This window comes from Garra rufa, chromosome 6 (genome assembly GCF_049309525.1).
Source record: "Garra rufa chromosome 6, GarRuf1.0, whole genome shotgun sequence".
NCBI classification, from domain to species: Eukaryota; Metazoa; Chordata; class Actinopteri; order Cypriniformes; family Cyprinidae; genus Garra; species Garra rufa.
The window spans coordinates 1,977,823-1,994,955 of record NC_133366.1 but is presented as its reverse complement, the minus strand read 5'-3'; the positions used below and the strand labels follow the sequence as shown (position 1 = coordinate 1,994,955).

General features: G+C 37.3%; 1 protein-coding gene across 1 annotated transcript; it reads right to left on the bottom strand.

Annotated features, from left to right (window-relative positions):
• Window positions 1–472: 472 nt before the first annotated feature.
• LOC141336109 (NACHT, LRR and PYD domains-containing protein 3-like) lies at window positions 473–13,735 on the bottom strand. The gene is made up of 6 exons (XM_073841625.1): window positions 11,898–13,735; window positions 10,732–10,899; window positions 9,748–9,918; window positions 7,579–7,752; window positions 7,447–7,493; window positions 473–7,202 (listed from the first exon to the last, which is right to left on the bottom strand). The coding sequence occupies exons 1-6, from the start codon at window positions 13,700–13,702 to the stop codon at window positions 6,664–6,666; spliced, it is 2,904 nt and encodes a 967-aa protein (XP_073697726.1). The 5' UTR covers window positions 13,703–13,735; the 3' UTR covers window positions 473–6,663.
• Window positions 13,736–17,133: the final 3,398 nt, after the last annotated feature.

Here is a 17,133-nt window from a genome sequence, read left to right as displayed (position 1 = left end):
TGCACATTTTTGTAGAGATCCAACTAAGCAGACAGTGACGTGAATGTTTTCTGAGTGAGAGCTGAGGCCGCTGTGTCTCTCCTGTTATATAAAACTGTTGTGCTCATGGAGACCTAATAAAGCAGAAAAGACAATAATTTTAGAAGAAGAGATGCTGATGAAGATTTTCTAGTGATCAAGGCAGCAGATTACAGCTCTGAACCTCCTGAAAAGACTGTGCTTCCCACACAAAACTTTAGTAAAAAAAAAAAAAAAAACTCCAGAGCAAATTACGTTGTTTTTGGTAATTCAATGAGAAATGTGTCCGACTATGAATGGCTGTGATTGCCAATATTGATCCTAACACCTCTCCTTATGTTTTTGTAGGGCTGTTTAAAACAAAAAAAATTACATTTAAAAATACCCACAAAAGATAATTTAAAGCCATTATTGTGTTAAATAAGAAAAATATAAAGTAGACATTACGAAAAAGTAGCTTTAGACAGAAATATTTTATTTTATTCAACAAAATGTATTACACAAATGTTTAAGCTACAACAAGGTTGATTCATTCAGGAATTATTCACAGCTCTGTGTTGCTTAGAAATACACAACAGAGGCTTTATAGGTAATATTTTAATTGGCAAAATTTTGCAAAAACTGACGGCATCTAAAATAAAACAATATTAATTTCTTATTTGCTGAACTATTAAAATCACAATTGTACTTGTGCTATTTGTGACTAAATTAAGACTTGTGTGATATCGATTATCATGTAATATAAATATGAGGCATTTTTTGCCCCAGTATCCTAAATTTGAAGGGAATATAACTTCATTTTATAGCCTACATCAAACAGAGTTGTTGCTCTGTTTTTATTTTTATTTAAAACTTTATGTCCACAAAGAAGAAAACAGTCAAAATATAAAATAAATAATAATAATAATGAAATAAATAATTTATAGTACAAGACAGTGGTATATAATTAATCAAAACATCACATTTAAATAAAAAATTAACAACTTAGAAATTTCAATTGTTTTAAAGCCTTCTTATTACATGACTTCGAAACAGTCCTGAAGTAACGCTGTATTTCAGTAAGCAAAACAACTTCAGGCTTGAGAATTTACATATATGTAGACAATCCAATTAAAAAATCCAAACAAAACAATTTCTCCAAAAAAAAAAACAACAACTATATTCTCAGTAACAAATAATGGAAAAGTCTTTCCACAAAATGGCAGTGGCAGTGATCTGTTGTATGATGTACAGTTCTGGGTCAATGTAGGTGCATTGTGTTAGTGTTTTGATTGTGTGGCACAACTAAATAATTAAATTAACTTGCTAAAACAACAGCTCTAGTTTTCAGACCTTACTGAGCTACCATTTGTGCACGGTGTATCTTGCACACCATAACCTTTTCAATTGTATTTATTTATTTATTACACTTTTATTTAATTTCAGTAAGAACAGTATCTGATGAAAAAACATTTTATAATCAATAAATAGAGACTGCTTAAATACAATCTGGGTCAAGATACTTCTCACTTTAACAAGTTTGTTGTAAACAGTTTTGTGTAGTTTACTTAAATAAGTTTTTTATAATAAATCAAAATTGTATCAATAAACAATTCATCAAAACACACATACATCATATACGATCCATGAAAGCACAGCACATGACCTGCGGTAATGCACAAATTTGAAAAACACATACTTGTACCTTCGTAGTAAACATTGATATGTTAGTCCTATCTGAACTGATACACTAATGCATGAGCACAGCATTGCAACTCAAACATCGTTTAGAAAACTCGTTCTATCAGAATGAGGATTTTGTGTGCATGTGGACATTTACACGTCACTTCCTGTTTGTCCTAGCGCGCACCTTGAGTTGAAGCTCCGTCGAGTCAAATTACTATTTTCTATTTTTAAACCTAAAAACAATTCTATACACCATCATTTTTTGTTTTTCATAACATGTGAATATACCCGTCGTGTTGTACAACAAAAACAATCGGAACGCCTTGTTATCATTAGTTTTTATTTTTGCTTTCCCGAGTCTGCTACTAAGCTAGCTTATAACCCGTTTAGCTTTGCCAGCGTGGCCGCGGCTAATCTTGCATGCATCGTTTATTCTCTATTCACAAACACTTAAACTGCTTACTCACTGTTACTTGCTTTAATGGCGAATTTGTGTCTACCTTTGAGTGCAGGTGAAGACACGTTCGAGCTGCACTCGGTTCTGATGGAGCTGGAGGCAGTGGAGAAGCAGATCCAGGAGCTCCAGGCGAAACAGATTGAGCTGCGAATCCGAAAGGATTCACTCGAATCTGTCCGGGTAAGTGTACAGCTCAATCCTAACACTCCCATAACCTCTACTCCGTGTGATTCTCTGCACAGATCCGCCGCACCCAGGACGCGATCCTCCCAGATGTCGTTCACTCCGGCGCCGGGACACCACGGACCCTGGGTGCAGCAGCAGAGGAAAGCGCGAGCCAGACCCCGAGCCAGGACCTCTCCCCCTCCGCCGCCCCCGGTCTTCGAGATCTCCACCCGGAACCGCTTCGCACCCCTCCGCGAGACGGAACGCGACGCTGTGATCGTCGGAGACTCCATCGTCCGGTACGTTCGTGCTAACTTAGCTAACGGTAAAGTGCACACTCGTTGTCTACCAGGTGCTCGCGTTCTTGATGTCTCTTCACAGATACCTGCCATCCTGAAGGACGATGTGAGCGTCGGCGCGATCGTCCTGCACGCGGGGGTGAACGATGTCAGGCGGCGGCAGACGGAGGTCCTGAAAAGGGATTTCGGGAGCCTGATCGAGACGGTACGCAGCACAGCGCCCGCGACGAGGATCATCGTGTCAGGACCGCTTCCCACGTATCGACGTGGACACGAAAGGTTCAGTAGACTTTTTGCTCTAAATGAATGGTTGTTGTCATGGTGTAAAGAACAGAAACTGCTCTTTGTCAATAATTGGAATCTTTTCTGGGAGCGCCCTAGGCTTTACCGCGCTGATGGCCTGCACCCCAGCAGAGTCGGAGCAGAACTCCTGTCGGACAACATCGCCAGGACGCTGCGCTCCATTTGACTAGTAAGCAATTCTTCAAATAGTTGTGATGATGGCTTTTGTCATGCACATTTAAACGATAGTATTGGTGCTGTCCAACCTATAAAGACTGTGTCTGTTCCTCGAATAGTGAGGTCAAAACTAAAATTTAATGCAGGATCTAGAACAAATCGAATCGTGATTAGACCAAAAAAATGCACAATAAATGAACAAAATCAATTTTTAAAGCTTGGGCTCCTAAACATTAGATCACTCGCACCCAAAGCACTTACTGTAAATGAAATAATCACAGATAACAGTTTTGATGTACTCTGCTTGACTGAAACTTGGCTAAAACCAAACGATTATATTGGTCTGAATGAGTCTACTCCACCAAACTACTGTTATAAGCATGAACCCCGTCAGATCGGCCGTGGCGGTGGTATAGCAACAATTTATAGTGATATTTTCAATGTTACCCAGAAAACAGGGTACAGGTTTAATTCATTTGAAGTACTTCTACTCAATGTTACTCTGTCAGATATGCAAAATAAATCTCTCCGATCTCTTGCTCTGGCTACTGTGTATAGACCTCCAGGGCCGTATACAGATTTCCTAAAAGAATTTGCAGATTTCCTTTCGGACCTATTGGTTAATTTTGATAAAGCATTAATTGTTGGAGATTTTAACATTCATGTTGATAATACAAATGATGCGTTAGGACTTGCGTTCAATGACCTGTTAAACTCTTTTGGAGTCAAACAAAACGTCACTGGGCCCACTCATCGTTTTAATCATACACTAGATCTAATTATATCGCACGGACTTGATCTTACTGATATAGATATCGTACCTCAAAGCGATGATGTTACCGATCATTTCCTTGTATCGTGCATGCTGCGTATCACTGATGTTAACTATATAGCTCCGCGCTATCGTCTGGGCAGAACTATTGTTCCTGCTACCAAAGATAGATTCGCAAATAACCTGCCTGATTTATCTCAGCTGCTCTGTGCACCCATAAATAAACATGAACTAGACAAAATGACTAGTAACATAGGCACTATCTTCTCTAATACATTAGAAGCTGTTGCCCCAATCAAGCTAAAAAAGGTTAGAGAAAAACGTACTGCGCCATGGTACAACAGTAATACCCATTCTCTCAAAAAAGAAACTCGTAATCTTGAGCGTAAATGGAGAAAAACTAACTTAGAAGTTTTTAAAATTGCATGGAAAAACAGTATGTCCAGCTATAGACGGGCTTTAAAAGCTGCTAAAGCCGAGTATATCCACCAACTCATAGAAAAAAAACAAAACAATCCAAGGTTTTTATTTAGCACAGTGGCTAGATTAACAAATAACCAAACACCTCCTGACCTGAATATTCCTGCACAGTTTAACAGTAACGTCTTTATGAATTTCTTTACTGATAAAATAGACAACATTAGAAATACAATAACTAATATAGATACTACAGCAACTGATACTTCAACATTAGTCATTACACCCAAAGAAAAACTCCAGTGCTTTACAACTATAGAACAGAAAGAATTAAATAAACTTATCACCACATCTAAACCAACAACATGCCTATTAGATCCTGTACCCACTAAATTACTAAAAGAGTTGTTACCTGTAGCAGAAGTAGCGCTTCTTAATATTGTTAACTCATCGTTATCTTTAGGTCATGTCCCAAAACCATTCAAACTAGCGGTTATTAAACCTCTAATTAAGAAACCACAGCTAGACCCTAGTGAACTGGCAAATTACAGACCCATTTCTAATCTTCCATTTATGTCTAAAATCCTAGAAAAAGTTGTGTCTGCTCAATTGTGCTCCTTCTTGCAAAATAATAATATCTTTGAAGAATTTCAGTCAGGTTTCAGGCCCTACCATAGCACAGAAACTGCACTTGTAAAAATCACAAACGACTTGCTACTTGCGGCAGATCAAGGCTGCGTCTCATTGCTAGTTTTACTAGATCTTAGTGCTGCGTTCGACACTATAGATCATGACATACTCATAGATCGATTACAAAACTATACAGGTATTCAAGGGCAGGCTTTAGGATGGTTCAGATCATACCTGTCCGATCGCTACCACTTTGTTTATTTAAACGGGGAGTCATCGCAGCTAACACCAGTAAAGTATGGAGTGCCACAAGGATCTGTCCTAGGTCCACTACTATTTTCAATTTACATGTTACCCCTCGGTAATATTATTAGGAAATATGGGATTAGTTTCCATTGTTATGCTGATGACACTCAACTATATATTTCAACAAGACCAGATGAAACTTCTAACTTAGCAAAGTTAACAGAGTGTGTTAAAAATGTGAAAGACTGGATGACCAATAATTTTCTACTGTTAAATTCAGATAAGACTGAGATATTACTTATTGGACCAAAAAACAGTACACAGAATCTCTTAAACTGCAACTTGCAACTAGACGGATGTACTGTTATTTCCTCTACAGTCAAAAATCTAGGTGTTATATTAGACAGCAACCTGTCTTTTGAAAATCATATTTCCTATGTTACAAAAACAGCATTCTTTCATCTTCGAAACATTGCTAAGCTACGGAACATGTTACCTGTTTCTGATGCAGAAAAGCTAGTTCATGCATTCATGACGTCTAGACTGGACTATTGTAATGCACTACTAGGTGGTTGTCCGGCTTCTTCAATTAACAAGCTACAGGTAGTCCAAAATGCAGCTGCTAGAGTCCTTACCAGGTCAAGAAAATATGATCATATTACCCCAATTTTACGGTCTCTACACTGGCTACCTATTAGGTTCCGTATCACTTACAAAATATTACTTCTTACCTATAAGGCCCTTAATTGTTTAGCTCCTGCATACCTAACTAGTCTCCTACTACGCTACAATCCCTCACGCTCCCTAAGGTCGCAAAACTCTGGACTTTTAGTAGTACCTAGGATAGCAAAGTCCACTAAAGGAGGGAGAGCCTTTTCTCATTTGGCTCCCAAACTCTGGAATAGCCTTCCTGATAACGTTCGGGGTTCAGACACACTCTCTATGTTTAAATCTAGATTAAAGACTCATCTCTTTAGCCAAGCATTCACATAATGTATCTCATAACGTTGTAATTTCAGTTACATCTGATCAAATGCACATTAATATTCTTCAGCTTGGGCTAAACACATCATTTTTGTTTGGTCGGAAGTTGGAACAGCAGCTACGCTAATTATTTCTCTGTTTCTCTGTCTTTGCCACGGGATTTCCATCCCGTGGTAACTAGGATTTACACAAGATTCAGCCCGGATTCAGATGAAGAGATGATGCCAACCCCTCAGAGGACCGCAGATGATGCCAGCCTTGAAACAACATACAGCACTACATAATTTTCCTACAAGTTTGATTACAGCACATAACCATTGCAATTAGTGTTCATCATCTGTTTGATTACACAGTTACTGATTTAATATTTATATCATATGTACATCGACTCAACATACAGTATTCACCACTAATAAGCTACTAAATATATTGTAGTAGCCTAAAACTTTTGTGCAGCTGCTCTGCAACAATCTGTATTGTAAAAAGCGCTATACAAATAAACTTGAATTGAATTGAATTGAATTTAAAAGAGGGTTGACAATTGTGCGTGTCTACTTTGTAATCTCACACAGAGACACTGAAGACTTCAAATAAACCTTAAATGCAGCATAGAGTGGTTGAGTGAATGTGGTGTTGAATGTGTGTAAGTGTGTGAGTGTGTGTGTGTCAGAAACGCTGTAGAAGGACAGAGAGCCGGCCGACACATCCACATACACTCCTACTCTTTTAGAGGATGAACGGACAGTGGGTATATTAGTGCTGTTAGTATTGTGACGGACAGTGAAACTTTCATAACTACAGTACAGACACCAGGATTTGTCATCGTATCCAAACCAACACTCACGTTTCGCTCCTTTCCTGCCAATCCCTTTATATGACACTGATATTTCAGCAAATCCGCTCCATTCAGTCTCCCAGTAACAGCGTCCAGTCAGACTCTCAACACACAGAACCTGCGGCTCCTCATCAAATCTGTCTGGATGACGAGGATACGGCTGACAATCGTCCACATGTGTGATCTTCCTGTTCTCATCAGACAGAACGAGTCGAGAGTTTGCTGTGTTTGTATCCAGAGTGAGATCACAGGCATCTGAACACAAGAAGAGCATCAAAGTAGACAAACTGAGTAAAGTCTTTCTGACAACCCTTTGTCTGGGGGTTAAGACTTAGGGGTTAGGTTTAGAATTAGGTTAAGGTAAGATACTTAGCTGTGATTTGAATATACAGCTAAGGGATTTCAATATACAAGTGAAATTCTTCACAAAGATGTGTGTGTGTGTGTGTGTGTGTGTGTGTGTGTGTGTGTGTGTGTGTGTGTGTGTTTGTAGACCTACACTTTCGTAGTCCTGCTGTCATTCTGATCTCTCCTCCATGATCCACACTATAAACACACAAACACACACACATTAATGTAGATCTGCATCATTCACACATGTTCAGTATGTCAGTATTAGTGTATGACATACTTGAGTTTCTGCAGTTTATAGTTTGGATCCTCCAGTTTGTGTTTGAGCAGCTGTACTCCTGATTCTCCTGGATGATTGTAGCTCAGATCCAGCTCTCTCAGGTGTGAGGGGTTTGAACTCAGAGCTGAAGACAAATAACCACAGCCTTCCTCTGTCACCATACAGCCTGACAACCTACAGACGCACACACAGAGTCAGATCATCTACAGACACACAAATCAACACTCAACAGTTCTGATTCCAATTACAATGGGTTTAAAAGTCCATTCCATATAAAAATGAAAATACTCCATATAAATACCTCAGTCATAACAAAAATAAAAACAGCTGACAATTCAATCATTTTAAGAGGGGTAGGATCTCTTAAACATGTTTAGATCGAAAACCAAAACTGGAAAGAGCAATGATGTAAAAATGACATAATGAAGTATGACACATGAAACAAGCTGATGTTGTTGAATATAATAAATGACTGCTGTGTCAGTCTAAAATTCTCTTTTCACTCATCATCTGTAAAGTGGTACAGCACAAAAAAGCTTGCTTCAGACTCTCATCTGTAAGCATCTTGTTTTGAGAGGAGGAATGAGTGCTTCTACTGCTTTATACAGTATGTACACATCTTACATTTCAGCAACCATTTTAGTATATCTTCTCAAGGGACAATACTATATAAATTAAACTTGGATATATTTTAGAGTAGTCAATGTGCAGGTTATGATAACAGCAGTATGTTGTTTAACCATGCAAAGCTACATGGTTAAACGGGACCATACAAAGTAGTTTGACAGGACCATACAAAGTTGTTTAACTTGAATTAGAGCATCTAAAATTAGGTGCTTTAAGTACAATTCTCTCATACTGACCACTGGATGCACTAGTTCTGTGCGTCAGGTGCAGAACCTGACTTCAAAAAACAGATGCATGAGTGCTGTCATCATTGCTTTAAAGGTTGCAGAAGTAGAAGGTCAGCTTGTCAGTGGTCAGACCATATGCCACACACTGCAACAAGTCGGTTTGCATCCCAGAAGGAAGCCTTATCTGAAGCTAGCTCACAAGAAAGTCCACAAACTGTTTGCTAAAGACAATCTGCCCAAGAGCATGAATTATCATGAATAATCATGGAACCATGTCCTGTGGTCTGATGAGACTATACGATAAACTTGTTTGGCTCAGATGGTGTCCAGCATGTGTGGCACTGCCCTGGTGAGGAGTACCAAGAAATTTGTGTCTTGCCTACAGTCAAGCATGGTGGTGGTAGCATCATGGTCTGGGGCTGCATGAATGCTGCTGGTTCTGGAGCTGCAGTTCATTAAAGGAAACATGGATTCCATTATGTATTGTACATTCTGAAGCAGAACATGATGCCCTCCAGAAACTAGGCCGAATGGCAGAGTTCCAACATGATAACGATCCAAACACACCACCAAGATGACAACTGCCTTGCTGAGGAAGCTGAAGGTGAAGGTGATGGAGTGGCCAAGTATGTCTCCAGACCTGAACCCTATTAAGCACCTGTGGGTCATCCTCAAGCGTAAGGTGGAGAAGCACCATGTGTCTAATGTCCAGCAGCTCTGTGATGTAATTCTGGAAGTGGAAGAGGATCTCAGCAACAACCGGTGGAGCTCTGGTAAATTCCATGCCCCGGATGATTAAGGCAGTGTCAGATAACAATGGTGCTAACACAATATATTGACTCTTCGGACAATTTTACTTAGGGTCTACTCATTTTTGTTGCCAGCTATTTCGACAATAATGGCTGTATGTTGAGTAATTTTCAGGGGACAATAAATATAGTGTGAATTTATACAAGAGTTCTCTTTATGTCTCATTTAAAACTTTTTTTTCTATTAAGTGGATGAAAATGCACTGGAATTGAAAATGTAAGCAATAATGTAATTCAAGCAGATTAACGTTAAATGAGAATAAACTACTTTTACTCTGCACTCCAGAAAATGTAATCTTACATGCAGTTATTTACTGGTTCTGATTTGATAAAATTACAGAACTTATTAAAGATGTTATAATGTACAATGAAATAAATGTGCTTACATTCAAAATAATTAAGTCTTAAAAAATAATATTTAAATAATTAACATTAATTAAAGCAGTGGAGTAAAATACATGTTCACTGTGCATTTCTATATAGCACACACACCAGTTAAAACCTACCTCAGTATCTCCAGCTGACAGTTTGGACTCTTCAATCCATCAGAGAGCAGCTTTACTCCTAAATGCAGGTCATTGTTACTCAGATCCAGCTCTTTCAGGACACAGTTTGAGGATTGTAGAGCTGATGACAAACTCTCACAACACTGAGCAGTCAGATTACAGCCAGAAAGACTGAAAGACAGCAGAACACACATCAACAGTTAGATCATCTATAGGCACAAATCAACATTATAGGGTTAGTTTGCCCAAAAATTAAAAATAGCCCATGATTTACTTGCCCTCAAAGCATCCTAGGTGTACATGACTTTCTTATTTTAGACAAATTTAATCAGAGTTATATTATAAATATTCCTTCAAATCTCTTCAAAGCTTTAGAATGGTAGTGGGTGGGGCAAACAAGCAAGCATGAAGGAGTGAGCAAAACAAAAAGCCGAAATAAAAGCACAAAACAAGGATTTGTAAAGAAAAATGTAGGAGGATTCGATATAAGCTAAGAGTAGACTGTTTTTCATTTGCTAATATAAGGAAAGTTTGCTTCCTTTGCTACTATAAACAAACTTGTGAGACTAGCATATCTCATTAGTGTATGCATGATGCATATGTCCTACCTCATCCACCCGGAGCTGCTTCCATGTACAACCAGTTGGCGCAAGCTAGGCTAAAGTGATTATTATGATTTAAGTATGGATATTTTTCAAAAACAGATCAATTCGATACAGGAGGCCTTTATTCATCCCCGGAGCCATGTGAAACACATTTTATTATGGATGTGTGCACTTTATTTGATGTCGTTTGGACCTACCCACTCCCATTCTAAAGCTTGGAAGAGCCAGGATCATTTAATATTAGATTAGATTCATCTGAAAGAAGAAAGTCATGTAGACCTAGGATGCCTTCAGGGTAAGTAAACCATGGGCTAATTTTCATTCTTGAGTGAACTAATCCGTTAAAACTATAAATTATCTTTAATATGTTCTTAAATACCTTAGTATATGCAACTGACTTCTCTTCAGTCCATCAGAGAGCAGCTTTACTCCTGAATCCTGCAGGTAATTGTTACTCAGATCCAGCTCTCTCAGGACACAGTTTGAAGATTGAAGAGCTGATGACAAACTTTCACAAGACTGTTTGGTAAGATCACAGCCAGAAAAACTAGAGGAGATGAAATAATAACATAAAATAAAACCATTATGACATAATAAATGAATGCAAAGAAAATTGTCAGTTGTCCCCAGGAACCTGGACAAAAATATTTGTAATATTCCATCCTGAAACACAATAAGATGAGTGTTAAGAGATAATCTGATCATTTTATCATGCAGGTTTGAGACCTGAGATCAGACAAGCTCCTGAATGTTTTTAAAGCTACTATTGTTCTTTAAAGATTTACATACTTAAACATGTAGCAATGCTTTTTTGAAGATACACAGTGGTGGCCAACATTCTTAGAACACTAGTATTTTTATCAGCTAAAATGGTTTTAAATGGTTTTAACATCTCCAAGATGCTTCAGGAACCCACCTGCAAAGCTACAGTATTGTTTTGTGTAACTTGTGTAAAACTCGCACTTGTGTAAAAATGCTGTAAAATCAACATTTGGTGTCACCATTCTTTGTGCTTGAAGCAGCTTTTGCCCAAGGTGCACACTGTGATGGTGCACTGTAGTAGATATTTAATAAATAATAATGATCTGCAAATATATCACTCCCTGCAATTGATGGAACTGCTTTATTTGTAATGAACACATTAAAGTGTTTTTATATTTATATTGTGATTATTATTTTTAATGATTATTAAGAAAAGATTGTTTTGGAACCTTCAGAAAACTTGATGTTTCTTAAAACTGACTTTGCTGACTCAATTGACTTCAAACAGATGTATCTTAGTCATTTGCCCTATTCCAACAACTCATATATCATTTTAATGTTTTCATGATCTTTTAATGTAAAAAAACAAGAACACATATTTGAAAATGTGCTCATTGTGACTCATTTTGCCAGCACAAGTAATAATACAAAGAATGTCATGACCCCCTTATTACTTTAAGCATGTTATTTATGAGTAAAAACCTATCATTTAGGAAATGTTTAAATTGTAAGGTGCTAACAGAGTATAAGTCCTTATTCTTCATTTAATAATTAAACACTCACATAGCTTTTCTGCAGTTGATCACAGCTGGTATCAGTCTTCTTCTCCCTTCAACTGATGTGTTGTATTTCATGGGGTCCAGCTCATTCAGCACCTCCTCTGACATCTGAAGCATGTAGGCGATTGTTGAGCAGTGAGCAGGAGAGAGTTTCTTTTTTGAGAGATTGTCTGATTTCACAAACTCCTGAATCTCTCTGGACAGAGTCTGATCTTTCACTTCCAGCAGACAGAGGAACAGATTGATGGATTTTTCAGTGGAGAGATATGTTTGAACTTGCTTGTGTTGCTCACTAATTTCATGTACATAGAGTCCATCATTATCATCAAGATTCTTGATCTTGTATTTAATGTACTGTGTAGTTTCTCTGATGCTCTCTGAGCTGTTCTCTGTGTGTGTCAGTAGATCCTGTAAGAGTCTCTGATTGGACTCCAGTGAGACGCCCAGCAGAAACCGCAGAAACAGATCCAGATGGCCATTCTCACTCTGGAGTGCTTTATTAACTACTCTTTTATACAAATTATGCAGTGAATCAAAACATGCTGCTGTCGTGCTGCTAATGTGGTTGTAAAATGCATAGAGAGCAGCAAGAAACTCCTGAATGCTCAGATGGATGAAGCTGTAGACTTTCCTCTGATGAATCACAGATTCCTCCTTAAAAATCTCAGTGCAAATCCCAGAATACACTGAGGTGTCAGTGACGTCTATGCCGCTCTCAATCAGGTCCTCCACATAGAACATCACATTGCCCTTCATCAGCTGTTTGAAAGCCACTTCAGCAAGTTTCATGATCACTTCTCTGTTGGACTGCAGGAGTTTCTCTGGATCTCTCTCTTCATACTTCTGGTTCCTCGTGTTGATCTGAATCAGCAGGAAGTGGATGTACATTTCAGTCAGAGTTTGAGGGATTTCTGCACTCAGATCTTCTTTCAGGAGCTTCTGAAGCACAGTGGATGAGATCCAGCAGAAGACGGGGATGTGGCACATGATGTGGAGGCTTCTTGCTCTTCTGATGTGTGAGATGATTCTGCTGGCTTGATGCTGGTCACTGATTCTCTTCCTGAAATACTCCTCTTTCTGAGGTTCAATGAATCCCTGAATTTCTGTCAGACGGTTGATGTATTTGGAGGGGATCTGATTGGCTGCTGCTGGTCTGGAGGTGATCCAGATGAGAGCAGAGGGAAGCAGTTCTCCTTTCATGAGGTTTGACATCAACACACCCACTGATGAAGTCTCAGACACATCACAAACTTTCTGATCATCTGAAAACATCAGCTTGATTCTGCTTTCATCCAGACCATCAAAGATGAACACAACTTTACACTCCTCATAAATCTTTGAGTCCAGATCTTGAAGTTCAGAATGAAAGTCCAGCAGAAGTCTGTGAAGACTGTACTGATGATCTCGGATCAAGTTCAGCTCTCGAAATGGAAGCACAAACATGAAATCTACATCCTGATTGGCTTTTCCCTCGGCCCAGTCCAGAATGAACTTCTGCACAGAGACAGTTTTTCCGATTCCAGCGATGCCTTTAGTAAGAACAGTCTTGATTTGGTCTTTTTTCATCTTCTTCTTCTTTTTCTTATATCCTGGTTCAGGTGAGGATGTAAAGATGTCATTGCAGTCGATTGAAATGTCTTGTGAGTGTTGTATTCTGCCTGTTTTCTCCATCTGTAAAACCTCATGTTCTTCATTCACTCCTTCTCTCTCTCCCTCTATGATGTAGAGCTGTGTGTAGATCCTGTTCAGGAGGGTTTCATTCTCTTGGAGTTTGGTTCCCTCAAATAATCTCTCATACTTGCTTTTCATGCTGGTTTTGTGCTGGAATTTGATGCTCTGTAGTTTATCATCTACTGGTCCAGGAGGATCCTTGTCTTCAGTCTGATGATCTCTATCCACTCTACAGAGAAGTACAGTAAGAAACATAAAAAAACTCTACAAAAATAAATACAACTACAGTAAGCTTATGTAGAACTTTTGTCCACAGATTTGTGATTATATATAAAACACCCTTAAATCATCTCTCTGTGTGCATTTAATTTGCTTTTGTTTTGTTTATGATCACCAGCAAACCCTGCTGTCTCCTGTAATTTAAATATAACACAAAAAAGTAGTGTAAATCAGGGAGCTCATCGCTAGGGCTCATAATTTAGGGTTTAAGACCCCAAAATTTTTTGTCTTGCCCTCAGTGTTTGTAAATGGTTATTGTTTTCATTAGGGCTGGACGATATATCGAAAAAATATCGTTATTGCGATGACAGTGTACGCGATATTAGTATCGCAGAGAGTTGCGATAAATTACATTTAATTTATGTGCCAAACATTTGTGCGTTGCATGCAAAGGTTGTCCTTATTTGACCAAACAGATGGGCGCTTATTATCTTTATACCCGCCTCCCAAGTAGGTGCTATAATGCTTTTGGCTAGACTGGGCGAATAGGTGAACCTGGTGGCTCAGAGCTGAGAATGAAAAATAAATACGGCAGGAGTATGAAGGGAGAAAATGACAGCAGCGATGAACTTGTGCTTAAAAAGAACTGTATTTCTGAAATATACATGGCTCAAAATTGCGACCGTTTTAGACACTGCGCTCCTATGAACTAGGAACCGGCGTTTTTTTTTTCTCTCAACAAACCTTTGTTCCTCTCAGCAGCCGAGTTCCACTCACACAGCGGTGTAATTTCCACTGGGGACACGATTTTCAAAGTCCTGTTTGTGTCCTCCGACTTTCAAATGGTTTTGTTAAAGTAATCTCTTGTATTGTAGAATGCACGTTCAGCACCGCAGAGAGTTTCGCACAATCGTTAAAACGAAACTAAATCCCCAATGCGCGTAAATTAGGCTACATAAAATATCTAGGCTGTTATTAGTATGTGGGCTATATTAAGCTTTGTAGTTGTCTATAACTCTGTATCATACTTAATTTCGGCCTCTATTTGCACTATGAATATTGAAAGAGTAGGCTACTTTGATTATGGCTGAATAATAAAGAACTGTGTCATTTATTTTTTGTTATTTATACTGTAGATTGTTTAAAAATGCAGTGGTTTCTCTAATTTAAATGGCTGTACCTATAATAGAGAAAATTAACATTTTGTTCATGTACTTATTTTTGTTTTGAAGTTTAATAGTAAACTTTTTGTTTTATAAAAACAAACAAAAAAATATTTTCATAAATTTTTTTGTTTTAAAGATGCTCTTGAGTGTACATGTTACATGTAAATTAAAAGTAATGTCAGAATATCAGCCGAGGTTTTGAGACATTCATAGTGTTTTAAAGTCAAAATTTTTGCAACTTCATTGACTTTTTTTTTTTTTTGTAGCCTGAATTACATTTAATTCGGATGACAGACGAATATCTATTACCTGTTTATTTTTGTATGATCATTAAATATATAAATGATTTAAAAAATTTATAATAATAATAATAATAATAATCATTTAAAAAAGCATTTCTCTAGGGAAATGTTATATCGGAAGAAATATCATTATCACAATATTCAACACCAATATCGGATATCGCATATTTTCCCAATATCGTGCAGCCCTAGTTTTCATTGGCTAATGTCACTAAATAGGAAACGGTATTGAATAGGAAGTGTTTTAAAAATATATAAATATATACATATAAAACCATCATTTACTGACAAAGAATTATGAAATTGTTTAATTGTCAAATGGATGTGAAGGTTACTAATTTAGAATATAATAGCACAGGGTAAAGTGTGGGGTGTGCAGGGTGTTAAAATATAAGTGATAAATAATTTAAATCAAAACATTATAGTGAATACAATACTACGGTGCCCCTAAAAGGAAATGGTGGTGGAAAAAACTTTAGCTATGTCTCAGAAAACTGTGTTCTCTCGCAAAAGTTAGGACAAACACTTTCTATTTACTTTACAGTTTGCAGCGGTTCATACAGCTCTGTATGTTCACAATAGAGCGGTTCATAGAGCTTTATTTTGAACTTGGACAAAAGTATAAAGAAGTCAGTGCTTAGTTTAAGGCACAGTTTGGGATATTCTTAAACTTTATTATTATTATTATTATTATTATTATTATTATTATTATTTCATTTTGTTTGAGAAATAGGAAAACAAAAAATTAGGCAAGTTTTTTTGTAGCCTATTGTTTGTTCGTGGGTTAAAAACAAATGATCTTGCTTTAATATTTGTTTCACATGCATATGCAGCCTTGATACTTTAGTCTGATTATATAGTCTATTAATTTTATATTATTGATTAGCCTATATATTATTGAATCAGTCGTATTGCTTTCTTCCTTTGTGGTAAACTGCCTGCAGGCTTTATACTGTATTACCATCTTAATGGATTACTGCATTGCTGTACATAGTAGCCTATATATTTGTAATAAAATATCAAATTTGGGCTTTTTATTTTATAGTCTTTTTATATTAAGCCATGTTAAATAAATATTTGGTCTTTTTTTTTAATCACAGTCTGTCATTTAGCCGCTTATTCTGTATGGGAGGAAAACCCTTAATGGGCAATTTAGCCCTTTCTGTTTATATACTGATTTTCAATCACCTTGGCATCCAGTACATCCCTTGATCAGATCATTTTAAACTGGTAAACTCCTGGAAAGTTTAAGACAAACGTTTGAAATAAACATTTGCATCTCCTGAGTACTGTAATTACCACACAACAGACCACCTGTTAAAAATCTGTCATGGACTATGCGACTTCACCACTTTCTGTGGATTTTTTTTTTTATTAGTGAATACGCAACTTTTAAGCAAAATTTTAATAGGAGGTCATTCATAGGAATTCTTGCATGGATGTACAATGGGGAAAAACACAATGCAGGCATGCAAGATAACAGACATCTTTATTCGTCAAAATCAAGTGACTAAGCCTCTTCTCATTGACTAACAGTTAATCAACTATTAGGGGGCAGACCTAATCAAAAGAGACACTGTCGTCAGTTTCCAGGTAGCCAACTACTCTATCTAGCCATGTTAACTAATACTGTTTGTACAGTATGAACTATATAACAGTGCCTGAACAGGTTTTGGACATTACAGATAGTTCATGGGACAAAGTACACCATGATATGTATGAATAAAATGTGTGATTACAGCAAATAAATATAAACATTTGCTAACTTAGTTGTTATAGCATAAAATGACCCACTAGTTGGGGTCAGAATATAATATAATTCTTCTTAATATATATATATATATATATATATATATATATATATATATATATATATATATAT